A 25,810-nucleotide genomic window follows, 5' to 3' on the forward strand; every position below is an offset into this window, starting at 1 on the left:
AGCACATTTGATAACATAATTAGAAAATTGTTAATAATTTTATTTTCTGTCTGAATTATAAATGTTTCATTTTTACTTTACTTTAAAACATTTTAAATTAAAATTGACTTTAATACAGCATGTAAGTGTTTACTTCCTGCTTATGAGTGTGGCTATTAGGTACATGTGCTTAGGATCAGCCAATGAGCATTAAGTATACAACCTATACAGCTATATTAGTTTGAAGCTAAACAATTTTTACCTCATATTGTTCAGGCAAATATAATTTCACCATGGTTAAATACTGCTTTTATATATGGATGATAGATATGTAATACATTGAGGCAGTTGATAGGAACCAAGTGTGTGTTTTTAAAATTTGTATTTTATTTTCAGGATGACCAAGAAGATATAACGTCATTTGCTCTTAGTCCAGACGATGAGGTACGTACTGTTGTGTTATTTTAATTGGTGTATGTCAGATATCATATGTTAAAAGGATATTAAACAGTGCTCGTTTGATAAAAACAAATATGTTAACTTAAAAATAAATAGATTGTGTAAACAAACAAAAGAAAAAATGTACTGTACCTGTTGTTTTTTTTTGCAAAATTAGCACTTAGAATTTTTTTTTCTGTAGCCTCTGCCCTCAGTGTAAAAGGAGCCGAGACATTTTTAAAACTTAAGTTTCATTCCACTGTTTATCTAGTCTATTAACTTAAAGGGACATTCCAGCTAAAATTGGAATCTATGTGAATGCATTTAAGTTTTGAATAGATTTATTTTGTAATATACATGCATTAGCAAAAATGCTTCTAATAAAAGCTATAGCTGTTTTCACAAGTATATTTAAGTATGCGCCGTGCACCAGGATTTTAACCCCTTAAGGACCGGGCATTTTAGACAAAAACTTCCCCAAAAGACCAGAGCATTTTTGCCATCACTACATTTTAACAGAAATAGAGCCTTTTCTTTTATATTTACCTATCAAAAAAATAATAATTATAAATATATATATATATATATATATATATATATTTATTAGACAATCCAAAGTATTGATCTAGGCCCATTTTGGTATATTTCATGCCACCATTTCACCGTGAAATGCAATCTAATAAAAAAAAATCGTTAACTTTTTCACGATTTTAAGTTTCTCACTGAAATTATTTACAAACAACTTGTGCAATCATGGCACAACTGGTTGTAAATGCTTCACTGGGATCTCCTTTGTTCAGAAATAGCAGACATATATGGCTTTGGCATTGCTTTTTGGTAATTAGAAGGCCGCTAAATTCTGCTGCGCACCACACTTGTAGGGGTTCATTAGGTAGTTGTAGGGTTAGTTTTAGCTTTAGTGTAGAGATCAGCCTCCCACCCCCTGATCCCTCCCTGACCCCTCTCAAACAGCTCTCTTCCCTCCCCCACCCCCCAAAGGTCACCCCCATCTTAAGTCAACGGATCCCACATAGGATCCCCCTCATTGCCCCTCCTCCATTCTTCCCCCTCAATGACGCAGCTTTTTTTTTTTTTTTTTTTTTAAATTCCCTGTAGCGTTGCCCTCTCTGCGTCGGTATCTCTGCAAATCTATTTCTGCAGTGCCCCACTCATGGGGCATTCAGAAATAGTGCAATCTCGCCCAGAAGCCCAGGACTGCACTGGTCCATAAGGGCATAACGACCAGCATCGTACAGGGTACGGCGATGGTCGTTAAGGGGTTAAATACAGCACTTGCTCAAGGAGCCTATGGTGCTTGTACCCTCTGGTAATAACTAATAAATAATTGCGGACATGATACAAGCCCCACTGGTGCTCTGAACAGCTGCAGTATTTAAAATGCTGGTGCACTGAGAATATCTAGCTATGCTTCACATGTCGTGCACAGAAAAATGTTAACACTAAAACAGTAATAACTTAATATAAGAATTTTTGCAAATATGTTTTATCTAAAGATGTAATCCATCTATGTGCAGTTCTATTTTGACCGGACTGTCCCTTTTAATACTAAACCAACTCTGGAAGTTTCATATCTTGCTATCTAGCTTCCTGTAGAGACCACAGCCTCCTTGTAGGTCTGTGACAGGAAATAATGGACACTGCACAAATAAAGTAAAAAAAATAAAATATATAAAGCTGACAAGTAGAGTATTTCTTCACGTTTCAGGGATACAGCTTCCCTTCCTCAGATGTCTTTGGAAGGGGAGCTGTATCCCTGAAATGTCCCATCACTTTGAAAGTCCAGAGAGTTTAAGCTTGTTGCTGTTTTTTTTATTACATACTTGCTAGCACCCTGGCAGTTGGTTAGTTAGTGAGAGTGCGCTCCATCTGGAGATACAAGCGCACACACACACATACATACATACATACATACATATACAGTCGTATACAAAAGTTTAGGCACCCCTATTGGATTAACAGAAAATGTGCAATATGCATCAAAACGAAATTAGACAGGTGCATAAATTTGGGCACCCTTGTCATTTTGTTGATTTGAATACCTGTAACTACCTAGCACTGATTAATTGGAACACGCAATTGGTTTGGTGTGCCCATTAAGCCTTGAACTTCATAGACAGGTGCATCTAATCATGAGAAAGGGTATTTAAGGTGGCCAATTGCAAGTTGTTGTTCTCTTTGACTCTCCTCTGAAGAGTGGCAACATGGGGGCCTCAAAACAACTCTCAAATGACCTGAAAACAAAGATTGTTCAACATTATGGTTTAGGGGAAGGCTACAAAAGCTGTTGCAGAGATTTAAGCCGTCAGTGTCCACTGTGAGGAACATAGTGAGGAAATGGAAGACCACAGGCACAATTCTTGTTAAGGCCAGAAGTGGCAGGCCAAGTAAAATATCGGAGAGGCAAAGGATGGTGAGAACAACATCATCTTGCTGCAGATGGTGTCAATGTGCATCGTTCAACAATTCAGCGCACTTTGCACAAGGAGAAGCTGTATGGGAGAGTGATGCCACGCCACAAACAGTCACTTGTGGTATGCAAACGCACATTTGGACAAGCCAGCTTCATTTTGGAAGAAGGTGCTGTGGACTGATGAAACAAAGATGGAGTTATTTGGTCATAACAAGGGGCGTTACGCATGGCGGCAAAAGAACACAGCGTTCCAAGACAAACACTTGCTACCCACAGTAAAATTTAGTGAATGTTCCATCATGCTGTGGGGCTGTGTTGTCAGTGCTGGTACTGGGAATCTTGTTAAAGTTGAGGGTCGCATGGATTCCACTCAATATCAGCAGATACTTGAGAATAATTTTGAGGAATCAGTCACAAAATTGAAGTTAAGCCAGGGCTGGATATTTTAACAAGACAACGACCTAAAACGCTGCTCAAAATCTACTCTGGCATTTATGCAGAGGAACAAGTACAATGTTCTGGAATGGCCATCCCAGTCCCTAGACCTAAATATCATTGAAAATCTGTGGGGTGATTTGAAGCGGGCTGTCCATGCTCGGCAACCATCAAACCTAACTGAACTAGAGATGTTTTGCAAGGAGGAATGTTCCAAAATACCTTCATCCAGAATCCAGACACTAATTTCAGGCTATAGGAAGCATCTAGAGGCTGTTATTTCTGCTAAAGGAGGCTCTACTAAATATTATTGCAATATTTCTGTTGTGGTGCCCAAATTTATGCATCTGTCTAATTTTGTTTTCATGCATATTGCACATTTTCTGTTAATCCAATAAGCCTCATTTCACTACTGAAATATTACTGTGTCCTTCAGTTATTTGAAAAATCAAAATGAAATTGCTGATCCAAACGCCCAATTATTTATAAATGAAAATCATGGAAATTGTCAGGGGTGCCTAAACTTTTGCATACGACTGTATATGTGTGTGTGTGTGTGTGTGTGTGTATATGTGTATGTATGTATGTGTGTGTGTGTGTATGTATATATATATATATATATATATATATATATATATATATATATATATATATATATATATATATATTTCTCCAACATTGGTGTGTCCGGTCCACGGCTTCATCCATAACTTGTGGGAATATCTCTTCCCCAACAGGAAATGGCAAAGAGTACAGCAAAAGCTGTCCATATAGTCCCTCCTAGGCTCCGCCTACCCCAGTCATTCTCTTTGCCGTTGCACAGGCAACATCTCCACGGAGATGGTGAAGAGTATGTGGTGTTTTAGTTGTAGTTTTTTATTCTACTATCAAGAGTTTGTTATTTTAAAATAGTGCTGGTATGTACTATTTACTCTGAAACAGAAAAAGATGAAGAGTTCTGTTTGTGAGAGGAATATGATTTTAGCAGCAGTAACTAAAATCGTTTGCTGTTTCCACATAGGACTGTTGAGATGAAGTAACTTCAGTTGGGGGAAACAGTTAGCAGACTTTTCTGCTTACGGTATGACTAGCCATATTTCTAACAAGACTGTGTAATGCTGGAAGGCTGTCATTTCCCCTCATGGGGACCGGTAAGCCATTTTCTTAGTCTCAAACAGAATAAAGGGCTTAATATGGGCTATAAAACTGGTAGACACTTTTATGGGCAAGCTTTATTTGGTCATTTTATACACATTAAGGTTGAAATTCACACTAATAAACTTTGGGGAACGTTTTTTAACGTCAGGCACTGGTTTGGACACCTTTCCAGTCAGGAAGGGCCTTCCCTGTAGTAGGCTGAGCCTCATTTTCGCGCCATTATTGCGCAGTTACTTTTGAGAGCAAGACATGCAGCTGCATGTGTGTGGATCTGAAAGTTGTTGAAAAGGTTCCTAGAAGGCTTCATTTGGTATCGTATTCCCCCCTGGGTTTGGTAAAGTCGCAGCAAAGGCTGTAGCTGGGACTGTAGAGGGGTTAAAACTGTAACCGGCTCCGGTTTCTTCATTTTAAGGGTTAAAGGTCTGAAATTTGGGGTGCAATGCTTTGAATGCTTTAAGACACTGTGGTGAAAATTTGGTAAAATTTGAACAATTCCTTCATAGTTTTTCACATAATTTTCGTTCCTTTCGCAATTTCAGGAACGGACCGGCCTCCAACTCTGCAACCTCTAAACAAGAGGGTAATGCTTCGCAAACCAAACCAGCTTGGAAACCGATGCAAGGCTGGAACAAGGGTAAGCAGGCCAAGAAGCCTGCTGCTGCTATCAAAACAGCATGAAGGAGTAGCCCCCGATCCGGGACCGGATCTAGTAGGGGGCAGACTCTCTCTCTTCGCTCAGGCTTGGGCAAGAGATGTTCAGGATCCCTGGGCACTAGAAATAGTTTCTCAGGGTTATCTTCTGGAATTCAAGGAACTACCCCCAAGGGGAAGGTTCCACATGTCTCACTTATCCTCAAACCAAATAAAGAGACAGGCATTCTGACATTGTGTAGAAGACCTGTTAAAAATGGGAGTGATACACCCAGTTCCAACCGTGGAACAAGGAATGGGGTTTTACTCAAATCTGTTTGTAGTTCCCAAAAAAGAGGGAACTTTCAGACCAATTCTGGATTTAAAGATCCTAAACAAATTTCTCAGAGTGCCATCGTTCAAAATGGAAACCATTCGAACGATTTTACCTACAATCCAGGGGGTCAATTTATGACTACCTTGGATCTAAAGGATGCGTATCTACATATTCCTATCCACAAAGATCATCATCAGTTCCTAAGGTTCGCCTTTCTGGACAAACATTACCAGTTTGTGGCTCTCCCATTCGGGCTAGCCACTGCTCCAAGGATTTTCACAAAGGTACTCGGGTCCCTTCTAGCGGTTCTAAGACCAAGGGGCATTGCAGTGGCTAGCCCGAATGGGCTGCAAGTTCCCTGTCTCCGTCGACAAGAGTTCCTTTCTTGGGGACAATAATAGATTCCTTAGAAATTAAGATTTTCCTGACAGATGTCAGAAAGTCAAAACTTCTAAATGCTTGTCAAGTTCTTCATTCTGTTCCACGACCTTCCATAGCTCAGTGCATGGAAGTAGTAGGGTTGATGGTTGCTGCAATGGACATAGTTCCTTTTGCGCGAATTCATCTAAGACCATTACAACTGTGCATGCTGAAACAGTGGAATGGGGATTATACGGACTTGTCTCCAGTGATTCAAGTAGATCAGAAGACCAGAGATTCACTCCGTTGGTGGCTAACCCAGGATCACCTGTCCCAGTCTAGTGGGCTGGGGCGCGGTCTGGGACTCCCTGAAAGCTCAGGGGCTATGGTCTCGGGAAGAGTCTCTTTTCCCGATAAATATTCTGGAACTGAGAGCGATATTCAATACTCTCAGGGCTTGGCCTCAACTAGCAATGGCCAGATTCATAAGATTTCAATCAGACAACATGACGACTGTTGCTTACATCAACCATCAGGGGGGAACAAGGAGTTCCCTGGCGATGAGAGAAGTGACCAAGATCATAAAATGGGCGGAGGATCACTCCTGCCATCTATCTGCGATCCACATCCCAGGAGTGGAAAACTGGGAGGCGGATTATCTGAGTCGTCAGACATTCCATCCGGGGGAGTGGGAACTCCACCCGGAGATATTTGCCCAGTTAACTCAATTGTGGGGCTTTCCAGACATGGATCTGATGGCGTCTCGTCAGAACTTCAAGGTTCCTTGCTACGGGTCCAGATCCAGGGATCCCAAGGCGACTCTAGTGGATGCATTAGTAGCGCCTTGGACCTTCAACCTAGCTTATGTGTTTCCACCGTTCCCTCTCATTCCCAGGCTGGTAGCCAGGATCAAACAAGAGAGGGCCTCTGTGATTCTGATAGCTCCTGCGTGGCCACGCAGGACTTGGTATGCAGACCTGGTGAATATGTCATCGGCTCCACCATGGAAGCTACCTTTGAGACAGGATCTTCTTGTACAGGGTCCATTCGAACATCCAAATCTAGTCTCTCTCCAGCTGACGGCTTGGAAATTGAACGCTTGATTCTATCTAAGCGTGGGTTTTCGGATTCTGTGATAGATACTCTGGTACAAGCCAGAAAACCGGTAACTAGAAAAATTTACCATAAAATATGGAAAAGATATATCTGTTGGTGTGAATCCAAGGGATTCTCATGGAGTAAGATCAAAATTCCTAAGATCCTTTCCTTTCTACAAGAAGGTTTGGATAAGGGATTATCAGCGAGTTCTCTAAAGGGATAGATTTCTGCTTTATCTGTCTTGTTACACAAACGACTGGCAGCTGTGCCAGATGTTCAAGCATTTGTTCAGGCTTTGGTTAGGATCAAGCCTGTTTACAGACCTTTGACTCCTCCCTGGAGTCTAAATCTAGTTCTTTCAGTTCTCCAAGGGGTTCTGTTTGAACCTTTACATTCCATAGATATTAAGTTGTTATCTTGGAAAGTTTTGTTTTTAGTTGCTATTTCTTCTGCTAGAAGAGTTTCTGAGTTATCTGCTCTGCAGTGTACTCCGCCCTATCTGGTGTTCCATTCAGATAAGGTTGTTTTGCGTACTAAGCCTGGTTTTCTTCCAAAAGTTGTTTCCAACAAGAATATTAACCAGGAGATAGTTGTGCCTTCTTTGTGTCCGAATCCAGTTTCAAAGAAGGAACGTTTTGTAAAGTCTATTTCAACTATGTAAGTGGAACGCAACTGCAGATCAATTATTGTTTTGTATCACCAGGGTTTTTGGGCTATTTAGGTGAGCATAGACCAGTAAACCTGTGGTGAATTAATATTAAGTTAGAGGTTCAATGCTGTTAGTACTATCACAACATGAATTTTTCTAAGCACAATATTTCCAATACTGTTAGACTGGCACAGTATGGAAAAATAATGAAAAAATTATAGAAGAAAAATATGCTTCTAATTTAAAGAACTTGAAAGAACAAAAATTATTTTTTAAGCTTACATTAAATAAACATGTAATGCAGGAGAGAGTTGGTTAATCCTTGTAAGAAGTAAGCTTGGTTTGCAAGAGATATACTTTTAACAAGTCACAGAGAATGCTTCAGTTGTCTTGTAGCTGCAACTTTGAAACTGTGTTTATTGAGAGCAGCTGCTGCAGAGTAAGAGAGGAATTTGGCAAGATGCCCAGACTTGCAGTTGCAAAACCAAGTAACTCTTTTTATTTTGAAATAGTTAAATCCTCTTCAGTTCAATCTTGTAACTTAGAGTTTAAAGTCTTGTTCTTAAAGCAGCATATATATTATGAAGTGAGAAAGGAGACATTGATTCCCCAGTATGAAATAGTGTGCAGAGTTATTTAGAAAACTGCAGTGCCTGTCAGCTCCAGTTAAATTAAGAGTGATGCTGTAAGTGTACAATAACAATTCAGCAGTTAAGTTCTCAAATAGTATGCAAGGAATAAAATTAAGAGGTAACTAGCTGTAAGTCCAAGGATGCAAACAGGATATTTCAGGGGATGTAATCCTTGTAGAAAATAGTACAGAGTAATCCAAGCAAACAGTCCTTTGTGAAAGCAGTTGGTTTGAGAAAAACAATGCAGCTCAGAGACTGTGTGTAAGCTGTTACTCCTGCTAATGAAAATAACTAAGCACCTGTTTGCTGACAGGTGGAGCCTTAAGTAACATGAAAGTGAGAGAACCATGTGATGAGAAGTGAGAGAAGTAAAACATGAAATGGAATCCTGACATAAGCCCCCCTTCAAGGAAGCCGATCCTCGGCTTGATGCCTGGGTCTATGTGGATAGCGTCTATGGAAGCGGGAGAGCAACCGAGGGGCATTGATGTGGGTGTGCGGTTCCCAACTGTCGTCATCTGGCGAGAAACCCTTCCACCTCACAAGGTATTGCAACTGACCTTTGTAGTATCTAGAGTCCAATAGGTCTTGGACCTCAAATATGTCAACATCCAAGGTCACCGGATCAGGGGGAAGAATAGTTTTAGTCGTTGAGGTAGAAGAAGCCGGTTTCAGGAGCGAGACATGGAAGGTGGGGTGAATAGGTAATGACGGAAGATCAAGAGTAACTGCATTGGCATTAACAATATTGCTTACTGTAAAGGGTCCGATAAATAAGCCAGCTAATTTTTTACTGGGAACAGGTATTTTGATATTTTTGGTTGAAAGCCAGACTTTATCTCCTACTGCATAGACAGGAGAAGGTCTTCTACGGAGATCATAGTACTTCTTTTGTATAGCTTGTGCGTTCTGGATGTTTAGACGCAAGGAATGAAAATTCTCCGCTATCTTTTGTAGAAGGTCATCAACCGGTTGAGAAGTTGGGGCAATTGAGTCATGGATGAAGAAGTTAGGGTGGAAAGCGTAATTCGCAAAGAATGGAGACAAATTGGTTGAACTGTTTTTACTATTATTATATGCAAATTCTGCCATGTATAGGTACCGGGCCCACTCTGTTTGTTGATATGAGCAGTAACAGCGGATGTACTGTTCAAGCCATTGGTTTAACCTTTCAGTTTGACCATTGGTCTGCGGATGGAAGGCTGTACTAAGTCGATGATCAATCTGTAGATGTTGGGCGAGGGATTTCCAGAATTTTGAAGTAAATTGAGCTCCTCTGTCGGTTGTTATGATGTTCGGGATCCCATGGAAGCGTACAACCGAATTCAGGAAAAGTTGAGCAGTCTCCGTGGATGTGGGTACCTTGTGATACGGAATGAATAAAGCCATCTTTGTGAGAATATCTGTAACAACAAGAATAGTATTAAATCCAGAACTTAAAGGAAGTTCAACAATAAAGTCCATACCTATATGAGCCCAAGGTCTTTCAGGGATATCCATAGGTATTAGGTGACCATAAGGTTTATTTCTATCCTTTTTAGAAGTGATACAGATATCACAGTGTTGTATATAATTATGGACGGAATCAGACCTGTTTGGCCACCAATAAAGTCTTGATAAGAGATCTAATGTCCTTTTTGATACCAGGGTGTCCAAGCAAAGGAGGATCATGATGTTGTTTAATCAAGTCATTCCTGAGAGATTCTGGGATATATAGCTTTGAGTCGTGATAATAGAAATCAGCATTTTGAGTCAGATGTAGATGGGATCTCTGATTATCTGACTGTAGAGCAGTAAGGAGTTGAGTTTTAAATGTAGGCATCAGGCCCAAGAATTTGTCTGCAGGTATGATGGAAGTAACTTCTTGAGAATTTGGTGGTCTGGGATCTCTCCTGGAGAGAGAGTCAGCCTTCCCATTTTTAGATCCAGGTCTGTATACTATAAGATAGTTAAACCTGCTAAAGTACAGGCTCCATCTTACTTGTCTACTGGACAGAGTTTTATTTTTCTGCAGGAATTCCAGGTTGCGATGATCTGTATAGATTATGATAGGTTGTACTGTGCCCTCTAGAAGATGTCTCCATGTATCGAAAGCACGTTTAATTGCGAGAAGTTCTTTTTCTCCGATGGAGTAGTTAATCTCGGCTGGAGAGAGTAGCTTAGAATAGAAAGCTACTGGATGAAGTGGTTGTGTAAGACTTTTCCTTTGGGAGAGAATAGCGCCAAGAGCAAAATCTGAAGTCGACCTCGAGGACGAATTGGAGGGAAGGATCTGGAAATTGTAGTATAGGTGCAGTAGTGAATGAGGTCTTCAGGTTGCGAAAGGCCTCATCGGCATCTTTATCCCAACGGAATGGCACACAGGTGCTGGTGAGTCTAGAAAGAGGTTTTATCTTTTGGGAGAAGTTCCTAATAAATTTGCGGTAATTACTGAAACCTAGAAAGCGTTGTAATTCTTTTCTGTTAGTGGGTTGTGGCCAGTTTCTCACGGCTTCTACCTTATTTTCTTGCATTTGAATGCCATTGGGTCCTATACTGTAACCCAGGAAATCAATTTCAGTAACGTGGAAAAGACACTTCTCAAGTTTAGCGTAAAGTCTATGCACTTGCAGTCTTGACAAGACCCAGCTAACATGCTTCACGTGATCTTCTAAAGTTTTGGAATAAATAAGGATGTCGTCCAGGTATACCACAACGCAGATGTCAAGAAGGTCATGGAAAACATCATTCACGAAAAACTGAAATGTGGCCGGAGCATTAGTAAGCCCGAAGGGCATTACAAGATATTCAAAGAGACCATATCTCGTACGGAATGCGGTCAACCACTCATCACCCTCTCTTATTCGAACAAGATTATAAGCCCCTCTAAGATCAAGCTTGGTAAAAATTTTTGCATCTTGAAGGCGTTCGATAAGTTCGGGGATGAGTGGTAAGGGATACCGGTTTTTGATGGTTATTTTGTTCAACTCCCTAAAATCAATTATAGGTCGAAGTGAGTTGTCTTTGTTTCTGACAAAGAAGAAACCAGCTGCGGCAGGTGAAACAGAGGGGCGAATAAAGCCTTTTTTCAGGTTTTCATCTAAATAGGTTTTAAGATGGTCCAACTCTGGTTGACAGAGAGGGTATAGATGGCCGTATGGAGGTGTGGTTCCTGGTTTGAGGTCAATAGGACAGTCGTAGGTCTGATGAGGAGGTAAGCTGTCTGCCTCCTTTTTGCTGAAGACTTCTTTAAATTTGTCGTAAGCTTTGGAGATACTGGGCACTTCAGTAATATGTAAAAGAGTTGTAGGATGTAAGCAACTTTGTTGACAGTATTTAGAATTAAATTTGATGTCAAGAGAACTCCAAGTTATTGTTGGTTCATGTAATCGAAGCCATTGTAAACCTAAGACAATAGGGAAGAGTGGAGAACTGATAATATCAAACGTGATATATTCTTGATGTGAGTCAAAGGTGGTAACCAGAATGGGGATGGTATGTTGTATTATAGGTCCTGAAGAAATTTCAGACCCATCCACTACTCGAATAAAAACAGGAGACAATTTTTTTATGAGTGGTATTTTATTTGTTAATGCAATAGAAGCATCCATGTAGTTTCCTTGTGCGCCTGTATCAATTATGGCCTCTTTCTTCAGCTGTTTGCAGTCCCATTGTAAAGAGAGGGGTAGAATACAGTGAACGGGTTTATCATATACCAATAGAGAAGTCAAACTAGAAAATGACTTACGGTTCTTGTTCTTGCGTAGAGATGGACAATCCTGAACAGAGTGAGCAGCGGAACCGCAATACATGCAAAGTCCTTTGGATTTACGTCTGAATCTTTCTTCAGAAGTGAGGGGGCCTCGAATGAAGCCAATCTCCATAGCCTCTGGAGCACTGCTAGAAGAATGAGCAGTGGAAGTTGTTTGAATGGGGTGAGTAGGTAAGTAATCATGCTCAACACCTTGGTCCTGTCATTAGGATATGTGACAGGTTTCAGACTAAATGTTAGTACACAAGCATTTCTGAATTGACGATACCGACGTCTGTCACCATGGAAAAAATCTGGCGGAGCAATGATTGGCTCAGTAACAGGCTGTGCAGGAACAGGTTTGCTAGAAACTGAATCTTGAATAACCTTCCTAAGGGTCTCATTCTCTACTTTTAAATCCCTGAGACCCTGGTTAAGTTCATCCACACGTTTAGAAAGGTTATAAACAAGTGTTGGGAGATCTGCTGGTTCCATTGTAAGGCTTAGTTATTATGTAAAGTCTATTTCAACTATGTAAGTGGAACGCAACTGCAGATCAATTATTGTTTTGTATCACCAGGGTTTTTGGGCTATTTAGGTGAGCATAGACCAGTAAACCTGTGGTGAATTAATATTAAGTTAGAGGTTCAATGCTGTTAGTACTATCACAACATGAATCCTTCTAAGCACAATATTTCCAATACTGTTAGACTGGCACAGTATGGAAAAATAATGAAAAAATTATAGAAGAAAAATATGCTTCTAATTTAAAGAACTTGAAAGAACAAAAATTATTTTTTAAGCTTACATTAAATAAACATGTAATGCAGGAGAGAGTTGGTTAATCCTTGTAAGAAGTAAGCTTGGTTTGCAAGAGATATACTTTTAACAAGTCACAGAGAATGCTTCAGTTGTCTTGTAGCTGCAACTTTGAAACTGTGTTTATTGAGAGCAGCTGCTGCAGAGTAAGAGAGGAATTTGGCAAAATGCCCAGACTTGCAGTTGCAAAACCAAGTAACTCTTTTTATTTTTAAATAGTTAAATCCTCTTCAGTTCAATCTTGTAACTTAGAGTTTAAAGTCTTGTTCTTAAAGCAGCATATATATTATGAAGTGAGAAAGGAGACATTGATTCCCCAGTATGAAATAGTGTGCAGAGTTATTTAGAAAACTGCAGTGCCTGTCAGCTCCAGTTAAATTAAGAGTGATGCTGTAAGTGTACAATAACAATTCAGCAGTTAAGTTCTCAAATAGTATGCAAGGAATAAAATTAAGAGGTAACTTAGCTGTAAGTCCAAGGATGCAAACAGGATATTTCAGGGGATGTAATCCTTGTAGAAAATAGTACAGAGTAATCCAAGCAAACAGTCCTTTGTGAAAGCAGTTGGTTTGAGAAAAACAATGCAGCTCAGAGACTGTGTGTAAGCTGTTACTCCTGCTAATGAAAATAACTAAGCACCTGTTTGCTGACAGGTGGAGCCTTAAGTAACATGAAAGTGAGAGAACCATGTGATGAGAAGTGAGAGAAGTAAAACATGAAATGGAATCCTGACATGTTTGTTACACAATTTGGATGTAGTCCGTGCTTTAAAATTCTATTTAGAAGCTACAAAAGATTTCAGACAGACATCTTCTCTGTTTGTCGTCTATTCTGGTAAAAGGAGAGGTCAAAAAGCTACTTCTACCTCTTTCCTTTTGGCTTAAAAGCATCATCCGATTGGCTTACGAGACTGCCGGACGGCAGCCTCCTGAAAAAAATCACAGCTCACTCTACTAGGGCTGTGGCTTCCACATGGGTCTTCAAGAACGAGGCTTCTGTTGATCAGATATGTAAGGCAGCGACTTGGTCTTCCCTGCACACTTTTGCCAAATTCTACAAATTTGATACTTTTGCTTCTTCGGAGGCTATTTTTGGGAGAAAGGTTTTACAAGCCGTGGTGCCTTCTGTTTAGGTAACCTGATTGGCTCCCTCCCTTCATCCGTGTCCTAAAGCTTTGGTATTGGTTCCCACAAGTTATGGATGACGCCGTGGACCGGACACACCAATGTTGGAGAAAACAGAATTTATGCTTACCTGATAAATTACTTTCTCCATCGGTGTGTCCGGTCCACGGCCCGCCCTGGTTTTTTAATCAGGTTTGATGAATTTATTTCTTTAACTACAGTCACCACGGCACCCTATAGTTTCTCCTGTTTTTCTCCTGTCCGTCGGTCGAATGACTGGGGTGGGCGGAGCCTAGGAGGGACTATATGGACAGCTTTTGCTGTACTCTTTGCCATTTCCTGTTGGGGAAGAGATATTCCCACAAGTTATGGATGACGCCGTGGACCGGACACACCGTTGGAGAAAGTAATTTATCAGGTAAGCATAAATTCTGTTAGATATATATATATATATATATATATATATATATATATATATATATATATATATATATATATATATATATATATATATACTGTATATGTATGTGTGTGTATCTCATGAACCATTTAATCAGAATTACTGTGATTTTTTTTTTTTTTTTTTTTATAGTTTTTTTGGAGGCCTGATAGCTTATCACAACACCCACCCATTTTGTTCAAATTGCTCATTTTCTTTGTATGATTTAGATTTTGGTAACAGGCAGCCGTGCCTTGCTGCTGAAGCAGTGGCAGTGGAGAGAGAGCAAATGTGTGCGCACTTGGAAAGCCATCCATAACGCCCCAGTAGCCAGCATGACATTTGATGCTACATCCACCTTACTGGTCACAGGTAACCCTTGGTTTCCATCCTGATTTTGGGGGGTTTGGTTTCATTGTTGTCTATTTTTATTGCTGAAACAATATAGAATCCTTTAAATTAAGTTTTATTAAAGTTTGTCTTTTTTTGTTTGTCCTGTAAATGTGCTGTTGATGAGTAAATGTTACTGTACATTATGGAACCAAAATGTTCCTTTGTGTTTCAACAGGAGGATGTGACAGCACAATTAAAATCTGGGATGTTCTCAAGCAGTATTGCACACACAACCTCAAAGGATCCTCTGGTGTAGTCCAGTAAGCAACGTTATGCTGCATCATTTAATGGGTCAATTTGAACATGGAGGGTCATGATAGTGTCTGAATGAATGGTTAAAAAAAAGCAAAGGAAATGTGAAATTATTTTTATGTTAGTATTGAGGGGGAGAGAGAGAGAATGAAAAAGGTATGCTTAAAAATGAGTACCAAATAAAAGTACTAGTTATTTATATGCATGATGGATATCTTCTGTCTGTCTATGTATCTATCCATACAGTACTAAGGAAATGTTTTAGGCAGGTGTGAAAAATGCTGTGACGTATGAATTCTTTTAAAAAAAAATATAGAAATGTTAATTTATTTTTTTACCAATTAACAAAATGCAAAGTAAGTGAACAGAAGAAACATCTAAATCAAATCAATATTTGGTGTGACCAACCTTTTGCCTTCAAAACAGCATTAATTTTTCTAGGGACACTTGCAACAGTTTTTCTTTCATGTAATTAGCAAGAGTCCATGAGCTAGTGACGTATGGGATATACATTCCTACCAGGAGGGGCAAAGTTTCCCAAACCTCAAAATGCCTATAAATACACCCCTCACCACACCCACAAATCAGTTTTACAAACTTTGCCTCCTATGGAGGTGGTGAAGTAAGTTTGTGCTAGATTCTACGTTGATATGCGCTCCGCAGCAGGTTGGAGCCCGGTTTTCCTCTCAGCGTGCAGTGAATGTCAGAGGGATGTGAGGAGAGTATTGCCTGTTTGAATTCAATGATCTCCTTCTACGGGGTCTATTTCATAGGTTCTCTGTTATCGGTCGTAGAGATTCATCTCTTACCTCCCTTTTCAGATCGACGATATACTCTTATATATATATATACCATTACCTCTGCTGATTTTCGTTTCAGTACTGGTTTGGCTTTCTACAAACATGTAGATGAGTGTCCTGGGGTAAGTAAGTCTTATTTTCTGTGACACTCTAAGCTATGGTTGGGCACTTTTTTATTAAAGTTCTAAATATATGTATTCAAACATTTATTTGCCTTGACTCAGGATGTTCAACATTCCTTATTTTCAGACAGTCAGTTTCATATTTGGGATAATGCATTTGAATCAATCATTTTTCTTACCTTAAAAATTTGACTTTTTTTCCCTGTGGGCTGTTAGGCTCGCGGGGGCTGAAAATGCTTCATTTTATTGCGTCATTCTTGGCGCGGACTTTTTTGGCGCAAAAAATCTTTTCTGTTTCCGGCGTCATACGTGTCGCCGGAAGTTGCGTCATTTTTTGACGTTCTTTTGCACCAAAAATGTCGGCGTTCCGGATGTGGCGTCATTTTTGGCGCCAAAAGCATTTAGGCGCCAAATAATGTGGGCGTCTTATTTGGCGCTAAAAAAATATGGGCGTCGTTTTTGTCTCCACATTATATAAAGTCTCATTTCTCATTGCTTCTGGTTGCTAGAAGCTTGTTCCTTGGCATTTTTTCCCATTCCTGAAACTGTCATTTAAGGAATTTGATCAATTTTGCTTTACATGTTGTTTTTTCTCTTACATATTGCAAGATGTCTCACGTTGCATCTGAGTCAGAAGATACTTCAGGAAAATCGCTGTCTGGTGCTGGAACTACCAAAGCTAAGTGTATCTGCTGTAAACTTTTGGTAGCTGTTCCTCCAGCTGTTGTTTGTATTAATTGTCATGACAAACTTGTTAATGCAGATAATATTTCCTTTAGTAAAGTACCATTACCTGTTGCAGTTCCATCAACATCTAATGTTCAGAGTGTTCCTGATAACATAAGAGATTTTGTTTGTGAATCCATCAAGAAGGCTATGTCTGTTATTCCTCCTTCTAGTAAACATAAAAAATCTTTTAAAACTTCTCTTTATGCAGATGAATTTTTAAATGAACATCATCATTCTGATTCTAATGACTCTTCTGGCTCAGAGGATTCTGTCTCAGAGGTTGATACTGATAAATCTTCATATTTATTTAAAATGGAATTTATTCGTTCTTTACTTAAAGAAGTACTAATTGCTTTAGAAATTGAGGATTCTGGTCCTCTTGATACTAAATCTAAACGTTTAGATAAGGTCTTTAAATCTCCTGTGGTTATTTCAGAAATTTTTCCTGTTCCTGGTGCTATTTCTGAAGTAATTTCCAGAGAGTGGAATAATTTGGGTAATTCATTTACTCCTTCTAAACGTTTTAAGCAATTATATCCTGTGCCGTCTGACAGATTAGAATTTTGGGACAAAATCCCTAAAGTTGATGGGGCTATTTCTACCCTTGCTAAACTTACTACTATTCCTACGGCAGATGGTACTTCGTTTAAAGATCCTTTAGATAGGAAAATTGAATCCTTTCTAAGAAAAGCTTATCTGTGTTCAGGTAATCTTCTTAGACCTGCTATATCATTGGCTGATGTTGCTGCAGCTTCAACTTTTTGGTTGGAAACTTTAGCGCAACAAGTAACAGATCATGATTCTCATAATATTATTATTCTTCTTCAACATGCTAATAATTTTATCTGTGATGCCATTTTTGATATTATCAGAGTTGATGTCAGGTTTATGTCTCTAGCTATTTTAGCTAGAAGAGCTTTATGGCTTAAAACTTGGAATGCTGATATGTCTTCTAAATCAACTCTACTTTCCCTTTCTTTCCAGGGTAACAAATTATTTGGTTCTCAGTTGGATTCTATTATCTCAACTGTTACTGGTGGGAAAGGAACTTTTTTACCACAGGATAAAAAATCTAAGGGTAAAAACAGGGCTAATAATCGTTTTCGTTCCTTTCGTTTCAACAAAGAACAAAAGCCTGATCCTTCATCCTCAGGAGCAGTTTCAGTTTGGAAACCATCTCCAGTCTGGAATAAATCTAAGCCTTCTAGAAAAGCAAAGCCTGCTTCTAAGTCCACATGAAGGTGCGGCCCTCATTCCAGCTCAGCTGGTAGGGGGCAGGTTACATTTTTTCAAAGAAATTTGGATCAATTCTGTTCACAATCTTTGGATTCAGAACATCGTTTCAGAAGGGTACAGAATTGGTTTCAAGATAAGACCTCCTGCAAAGAGATTTTTTCTTTCCCGTGTCCCAGTAAATCCAGTGAAAGCTCAAGCATTTCTGAAATGTGTTTCAGATCTAGAGTTGGCTGGAGTAATTATGCCAGTTCCAGTTCTGGAACAGGGGCTGGGGTTTTATTCGAATCTCTTCATTGTACCAAAGAAGGAGAATTCCTTCAGACCAGTTCTGGATCTAAAAATATTGAATCGTTATGTAAGGATACCAACATTCAAAATGGTAACTGTAAGGACTATCTTGCCTTTTGTTCAGCAAAGGCATTATATGTCCACAATAGATTTACAGGATGCATATCTGCATATTCCGATTCATCCAGATCACTATCAGTTCCTGAGATTCTCTTTCCTGGACAAGCATTACCAATTTGTGGCTCTGCCGTTTGGCCTAGCTACAGCTCCAATAATTTTTACAAAGGTTCTCGGTGCCCTTCTGTCTGTAATCAGAGAACAGGGTATTGTGGTATTTCCTTATTTGGACGATATCTTGGTACTTGCTCAGTCTTTACATTTTAGCAGAATCTCATACGAATCGACTTGTGTTGTTTCTTCAAGATCATGTTTGGAGGATCAATTCACTAAAAAGTTCATTGATTCCCCAGACAAGGGTAACCTTTCTGGGTTTCCAGATAGATTCAGTGTCCATGACTCTGTCTTTGACAGACAAGAGACGTCTAAAATTGATTTCAGCTTGTCGAAACCTTCAGTCACAATCATTCCCTTCGGTAGCCTTATGCATGGAAATTCTAGGTCTTATGACTGCTGCATCGGACGCGATCCCCTTTGCTCGTTTTCACATGCGACCTCTTCAGCTCTGTATGCTGAATCAATGGTGCAGGGATTACACAAAGATATCTCAATTAATATCTTTAAAACCGATTGTACGACACTCTCTGACGTGGTGGACAGATCACCATCGTTTAATTCAGGGGGCTTCTTTTGTTCTTCCGACCTGGACTGTAATTTCAACAGATGCAAGTCTTACAGGTTGGGGAGCTGTGTGGGGATCTCTGACGGCACAAGGAGTTTGGGAATCTCAGGAGGTGAGATTACCGATCAATATTTTGGAACTCCGTGCAATTTTCAGAGCTCTTCAGTCTTGGCCTCTTCTGAAGAGAGAATCGTTCATTTGTTTTCAGACAGACAATGTCACAACTGTGGCATACATCAATCATCAAGGAGGGACTCACAGTCCTCTGGCTATGAAAGAAGTATCTCGAATTCTGGTTTGGGCGGAATCCAGCTCCTGTCTAATCTCTGCGGTTCATATCCCAGGTATAGACAATTGGGAAGCGGATTATCTCAGTCGCCAAACGTTGCATCCGGGCGAATGGTCTCTTCACCCAGAGGTATTTCTTCAGGTTGTTCAAATGTGGGAACTTCCAGAAATAGATCTGATGGCGTCTCATCTAAACAAGAAACTTCCCAGGTATCTGTCCAGATCCCGGGATCCTCAGGCGGAGGCAGTGGATGCATTATCACTTCCTTGGAAGTATCATCCTGCCTATATCTTTCCGCCTCTAGTTCTTCTTCCAAGAGTAATCTCCAAGATTCTGAAGGAATGCTCGTTTGTTCTGCTGGTAGCTCCGGCATGGCCTCACAGGTTTTGGTATGCGGATCTTGTCCGGATGGCCTCTTGCCAACCGTGGACTCTTCCGTTAAGACAAGACCTTCTGTCGCAAGGTCCTTTTTTCCATCAGGATCTCAAATCCTTAAATTTAAAGGTATGGAGATTGAACGCTTGATTCTTGGTCAAAGAGGTTTCTCTGACTCTGTGATTAATACTATGTTACAGGCTCGTAAATCTGTATCTAGAGAGATATATTATAGAGTCTGGAAGACTTATATTTCTTGGTGTCTTTCTCATCATTTTTCTTGGCATTCTTTTAGAATACCGAGAATTTTACAGTTTCTTCAGGATGGTTTAGATAAAGGTTTGTCCGCAAGTTCCTTGAAAGGACAAATCTCTGCTCTTTCTGTTCTTTTTCACAGAAAGATTGCTAATCTTCCTGATATTCATTGTTTTGTACAAGCTTTGGTTCGTATAAAACCTGTCATTAAGTCAATTTCTCCTCCTTGGAGTTTGAATTTGGTTCTGGGGGCTCTTCAAGCTCATCCTTTTGAACCCATGCATTCATTGGACATTCAATTTCTTTCTTGGAAAGTTTTGTTCCTTTTGGCGATCTCTTCTGCCAGAAGAGTCTCTGAATTATCTGCTCTTTCTTGTGAGTCTCCTTTTCTGATTTTTCATCAGGATAAGGCGGTGTTGCGAACTTCTTTTCAATTTTTACCTAAGGTTGTGAATTCCAACAACATTAGTAGAGAAATTGTGGTTCCTTCATTATGTCCTAATCCTAAGAATTCTAAGGAGAAATCGTTGCATTCTTTGGATGTTGTTAGAGCTTTGAAATATTATGTTGAAGCTACTAAGTCTTTCCGAAAGACTTCTAGTCTATTTGTTATCTTTTCCGGTTCTAGAAAAGGCCAGAAAGCTTCTGCCATTTCTTTGGCATCTTGGTTGAAATCTTTAATTCATCATGCCTATGTCGAGTCGGGTAAAATTCCGCCTCAACGGATTACAGCTCATTCTACTAGGTCAGTTTTCTACTTCCTGGGCGTTTAGGAATGAAGCTTCGGTTGATCAGATTTGCAAAGCAGCAACTTGGTCCTCTTTGCATACTTTTACTAAATTCTACCATTTTGATGTGTTTTCTTCTTCTGAAGCAGTTTTTGGTAGAAAAGTACTTCAGGCAGCGGTTTCAGTTTGAATCTTCTGCTTATGTTTTCATTAAACTTTATTTTTGGGTGTGGATTATTTTCAGCAGGAATTGGCTGTCTTTATTTTATCCCTCCCTCTCTAGTGACTCTTGCGTGGAAAGATCCACATCTTGGGTAGTCATTATCCCATACGTCACTAGCTCATGGACTCTTGCTAATTACATGAAAGAAAACATAATTTATGTAAGAACTTACCTGATAAATTCATTTCTTTCATATTAGCAAGAGTCCATGAGGCCCACCCTTTTTTGTGGTGGTTATGATTTTTTTGTATAAAGCACAATTATTCCAATTCCTTATTTTATATGCTTTCGCACTTTTTTCTTATCACCCCACTTCTTGGCTATTCGTTAAACTGATTTGTGGGTGTGGTGAGGGGTGTATTTATAGGCATTTTGAGGTTTGGGAAACTTTGCCCCTCCTGGTAGGAATGTATATCCCATACGTCACTAGCTCATGGACTCTTGCTAATATGAAAGAAATGAATTTATCAGGTAAGTTCTTAAATAAATTATGTTTTTTTAGGACCTCGACTGGTAGGTTGTTTCAAACATCTTGGAGAACTAACCACAATTCTTCTGTGGATTTAGGCAGCCTGAGTTGCTTCTGTCTCTTCATGTAATCTCAGACAGACTTGATGATATTGATATCAGGGCACTGTGGGAGCCACACCATCACTTTCAGGACTCCTTGTTCTTCTTTATGATGAAGATAGTTCTTAATGTTTTGGGTAGTTGTCATGCTGCATAATAACTTTGGGGCCAATCTGATGTCTCCCTGACCAAATCCCCAACTTCATTTGCTGAAATGCAGCCCCAAACTTGCAAGAAACCTCCACCATGCTTCACTGTGGCCTGCAGGCACTGATTCTTGTACGCTCCCAGCCCTTCAGCGAACAAACTGGCTTCTGCTACTGACAAATATTTAATTTTGACTTATTAGTCCAGAGCACCTGCTGCCATTTTTTGCACCCCTGTTACCGTGTTTTTGTGAATAGTTGAGTCGCTTGTCATAATTTCCATTTCGGAGGTATGACTTTTTGACTGCAAGTCTTCCACAAAGACCACTTCTGTCCAGACTTCTCCAGACAGTAGATGGGTGACCAGGGTCCCACTGGTTTTTGCCAATTCTGAACTGATAACACTAGTGGACGTCTTCCAGTTGTGAAGGGAAGCTATCACAATGTGTCTTATCTGCTTCACTGTGTTTATGGTCCTCAAAGTTGCTATCCGTTTCTTTGTGTTTCTTTAGAAGAGCTTGGACTGCACATCTGGAAACCCCTGTCTGCCTTGAAATTTCTGCCTGGGATGGACCTTGCTGATATAGCAGTATAATTACCTTGTCTTGTTGCTGTGCTCAGTCTTGCCATGGTGTATGAGTTTTGACATTAAACTATATTCAGCATCCTCACCTTATTAGCAGGGTTTGGCTGTTCCTCACCCAGTTTTATTCCTCCTGCACAGCTGTTTCTGTTTTAGTTAATGAGTGTGTTTCAACCAACATTTTAAATTGATGATCATTAGCACTTGTTTGGTATAATTTTTTCATCATGTGGCTGACTACCTGCTTGTAGAATCCCTGGCTTTGCTGGTGTACCTAGAAGAATGTATGTTGTTTTGAAGGAAAAGGGGGTGTTTAATTGCTTAAAATAAAATATTAGCATTTCTATTTTCAAAAGCATTGTTACTTTACATTTTTTTATTTTCACACCTGCCTAAAACGTTTTCACAGTAGTGTGTGTAAATAAATATATATACAAAAATGAATGTTAAAATATGCTGTTTTAGGACGGAATGAAATTTGAATACAATGTCATCTTAAAGGGACAATGAACCCAAATTTTTTCTTTCGTGATTCAGATAGAGCATGCAATTTTAAGCAACTTTCTAATTTACACCTATTATCAATTTTTCTTCGTTCTCTTGCTTTCTTTATTTGAAAAAGAAGGCATCTAAGCTATTTTTTTGGTTCAGAACCATGGAAAGCACTTGTTTATTGGTGTGTGAATTTATCCACCAATCAGCAAGAGTTTGTTCACCAAAAATGGGCCGGCATCTAAACTTACATTCTTGCATTTCAAATAATGATACCAAGAGAACGAAGACAATTTGATAATAGGAGTCAATTGGAAAGTTGCTTAAAATTGCCTGCTTTATCTGAATCACAAAAGAAAAAAATTGGGTTGTGTCCCTTTTAAGCATTTATTTACCTTAACGGGATATTAAACACTAAATAAATCATTGATAGAATGATGTTTTATGAGCAAAGATTAGCCTGAAACATAATATAGACATGTATTTTGTAAATATTAGTTGTTTAAATATTGAAAAAAATAAGGGTAACAGTGTAACCTCCATAAAACAGTGGGTGCTGCCATAATGTAACTTCGGTTTCTTTTTCTGCTATGGACAATTAGGGACAGTTATAAATGCCTTACTAGAGTGTGCAACCAATGACTGTGTAGATTACAGCTGTGTCTGCACTTACACTTTTAACAGGAATTTGGGAAACCCACAAAAGTTGATATTTCAAGAAAAGGGCACAAAATAAATAATGAAACTATATTGCAAAGTTGTTTTACTACATGCAATCTAGCATTTTATATTAATATTTAAAAATGTTTAATGTCCCTTTTAAGCTCTTCTGCTGTCTTAAAGGTACATGAAACCCCCCAAAAATCTTTCATGATTCAGATAGAGAATACAATTTATAAACAACTTTCTAATTTACTTCTATTATCTAATTTTATTTTGTTCTCTTGGTATCATTTGTTGAAGGAGCAGCAATGCACTACTGGTTTCTAATTGAACACATGAGTGAGCCAATGACAATTAGTATAGCTATGCAGTCACCAATCAGCATCTAGATAAACCTTTCAGCGAAGGATAACAAGAGAAGGGAGCAAATTAAATAATAGAAGTAAATTGGAAAGTTGTTTAAATTTGTATTCCCTATCTGAATCACACATGAAAATTTTTGGGTTTCTTGTCCCTTTAACTGTCTCCCTCGTGCTGCTTTTCCTACGTAGTTTGGTGCAGTTCCACCCCGACATGTCTCGCCTGCAGCTCTTTTCCTCCTCCATGGATTACAAGATCCGTCTGTGGGACCTAAAGACCAGCAAGTGTTTGATTGCGTTAGAGACTCATTACAGCGCTGTGACCTCACTTTGCTTCTCAGCTGATGGGGACACTATGATCAGGTAAGAGTTTTTTTTAAGAAAAAAGTATTGTGATTGTATGGGATTTTAAAGCATGGTTGATTTAAAGGGACAGTCTAAAATATAATTGTTATTGTATAAAAAAATAGATAATCCCTTTATTACCCATTCCCCAGTTGTGCATAACCAACACTGTTATAATAATACACTTTTTACCTCTGTGATTACCTTTTATCTAAGCTTCTGCTGACAGCTCCCTGATCACATGACTTTTTTTTATTTTTTTATTATCTTTTGACTTGCATTTAGTAGTGTGTTGTGCTAAATCTTAAAAAAAACTCCCCGGGCGTGAGCACAATGTTATCTATATGGCCCACAGGAACTAGCAGTCTCCTGTTGTGAAAAGCTAATACAAAAGCATGTGAAAGGAGGCTGTCTATAGAGCCTTTGAAACAGGCAGACATTTAGAGGTTTAAATGTTATAAAGTATATTAATATAACAATATTGGTTGTGCAAAGCTGGGGAATGGGTAGTAAAGGCGTTATTTATCTTTTTAAACAATAACAGGTTTTGTGTAGACTGTCCCTTTAAGATACATTTTTGCCCTGCCTAAAGGTGCTACAATAAGTTTACTGTTTGTTTTTTCCTCTTAAATTTTGCTCTTAAAGAGCTGTAGAATATGTTGTTGCTTTATAAATAGTATACAGTAATAATAATGAAATTAAAGGGATATTAAACCCCCAAAAATATCTTGATTCAAACAGAGCATACTTTAAAAAAAAAAAAAAAAAAAATCCAATTTACTTCTATTATCAAATTTGCTTTGTTCAACAGTATTCTTTGTTGAAGAGATACCTAGGTCGGTGTCTGGAGCACTACATGGTAGTTAATAGTTCTGCCATCTTGTGCTATTGCAAATGGATAAATGGATACCACCCTGCTTTTCAACAAAAGATGTCAAAAGAACAAAGAAAATGTGATGATAGAAGTAAATTAGAAAGTTGTTTAAAATTACACGTTCTTTCTAAATCATGAAAGAACATTTTTGGGTTTCATGTCCCTTTAAGAGTATTTTCCAAATATTTAGTAACTGTATGTATAGGAATTAAGCACACAGTAGATAATGACTGCTCGCCTAGACGTGTGTATAACAGCCCTTATTGGCTCACCGGTTGTCTTGTATGTAGGTTGTTGTTGTTGTTGCAAAAAAACTTGTTAACCTGTTTCAGTTTTTCTGTAAATGTGCAGAAGAGTATGGAATATACCAAGTCTGACGTAGTGACATTTGTGCTTGCTTCTGAATTCTAGTTCGGGCCGGGATAAAATCTGCACCGTGTGGGATCTGAATAGCAAGAGTCCTAAAAGAACTGTTCCTGTGTATGAGGTGAGAGGACTTCCGCTCAGTGTAAACATGCAGACAAAACAAAACAGAATTGCTAGTTTGATGCTAATAAAGAGATATTTTACAGTTTAAGTAGTAACTTCATACTGTCTGCTGAATCGGATTCTTTCAGTATCTTTAATAAATTTTGCCTAGAGAGAACATTGCTCTCCATTAGACTTTATTCTTTATAAGCTCAAACAAGAATTATAGTAACGCAAATGGTGCAATATTCAGGATCACAAACAAAATCATACATCAGTTTTTTATAAAGAGTGGGTGTCTGCTGATTTAGGGCCAGATTACAAGTGGAGCGCTAAATATATCGAAAGTGCTATTAGCGCTCCACTGAGTAATACCAGCGCACGCTAATGTGCTGTGGTATTACAAGTTGACAGCAATGTGAACGCAAGCTCACGAGATTGCGCTTCCATGGACTCCAATGGTAGCCTCGTTCTGATGCCGTCATACACGACACAAAACTAAAGCGAAGGGGGTAAGTCGCGCAGCAATGGGCACAAAGTGTAAATGTATATGACTAAATAC

General features: G+C 39.1%; 1 protein-coding gene across 1 annotated transcript in view; it reads left to right on the forward strand.

Moving 5' to 3' along the window:
• The window catches only part of TBL3 (transducin beta like 3), a 132,935-nt gene that overhangs the window by 7,587 nt on the left and 99,538 nt on the right, over nt 1-25,810 (forward strand). The window contains exons 4-8 of the mRNA XM_053694484.1: nt 376-423; nt 14,490-14,631; nt 14,828-14,912; nt 23,754-23,924; nt 25,192-25,267. Coding sequence (XP_053550459.1) covers nt 376-423; nt 14,490-14,631; nt 14,828-14,912; nt 23,754-23,924; nt 25,192-25,267 — 522 coding nt within the window. The remainder of the gene's footprint in view (nt 1-375; nt 424-14,489; nt 14,632-14,827; nt 14,913-23,753; nt 23,925-25,191; nt 25,268-25,810) is intronic.

The sequence above is a fragment of the Bombina bombina genome, chromosome 11, assembly GCF_027579735.1.
Source record: "Bombina bombina isolate aBomBom1 chromosome 11, aBomBom1.pri, whole genome shotgun sequence".
Classification (NCBI taxonomy): domain Eukaryota; kingdom Metazoa; phylum Chordata; class Amphibia; order Anura; family Bombinatoridae; genus Bombina; species Bombina bombina.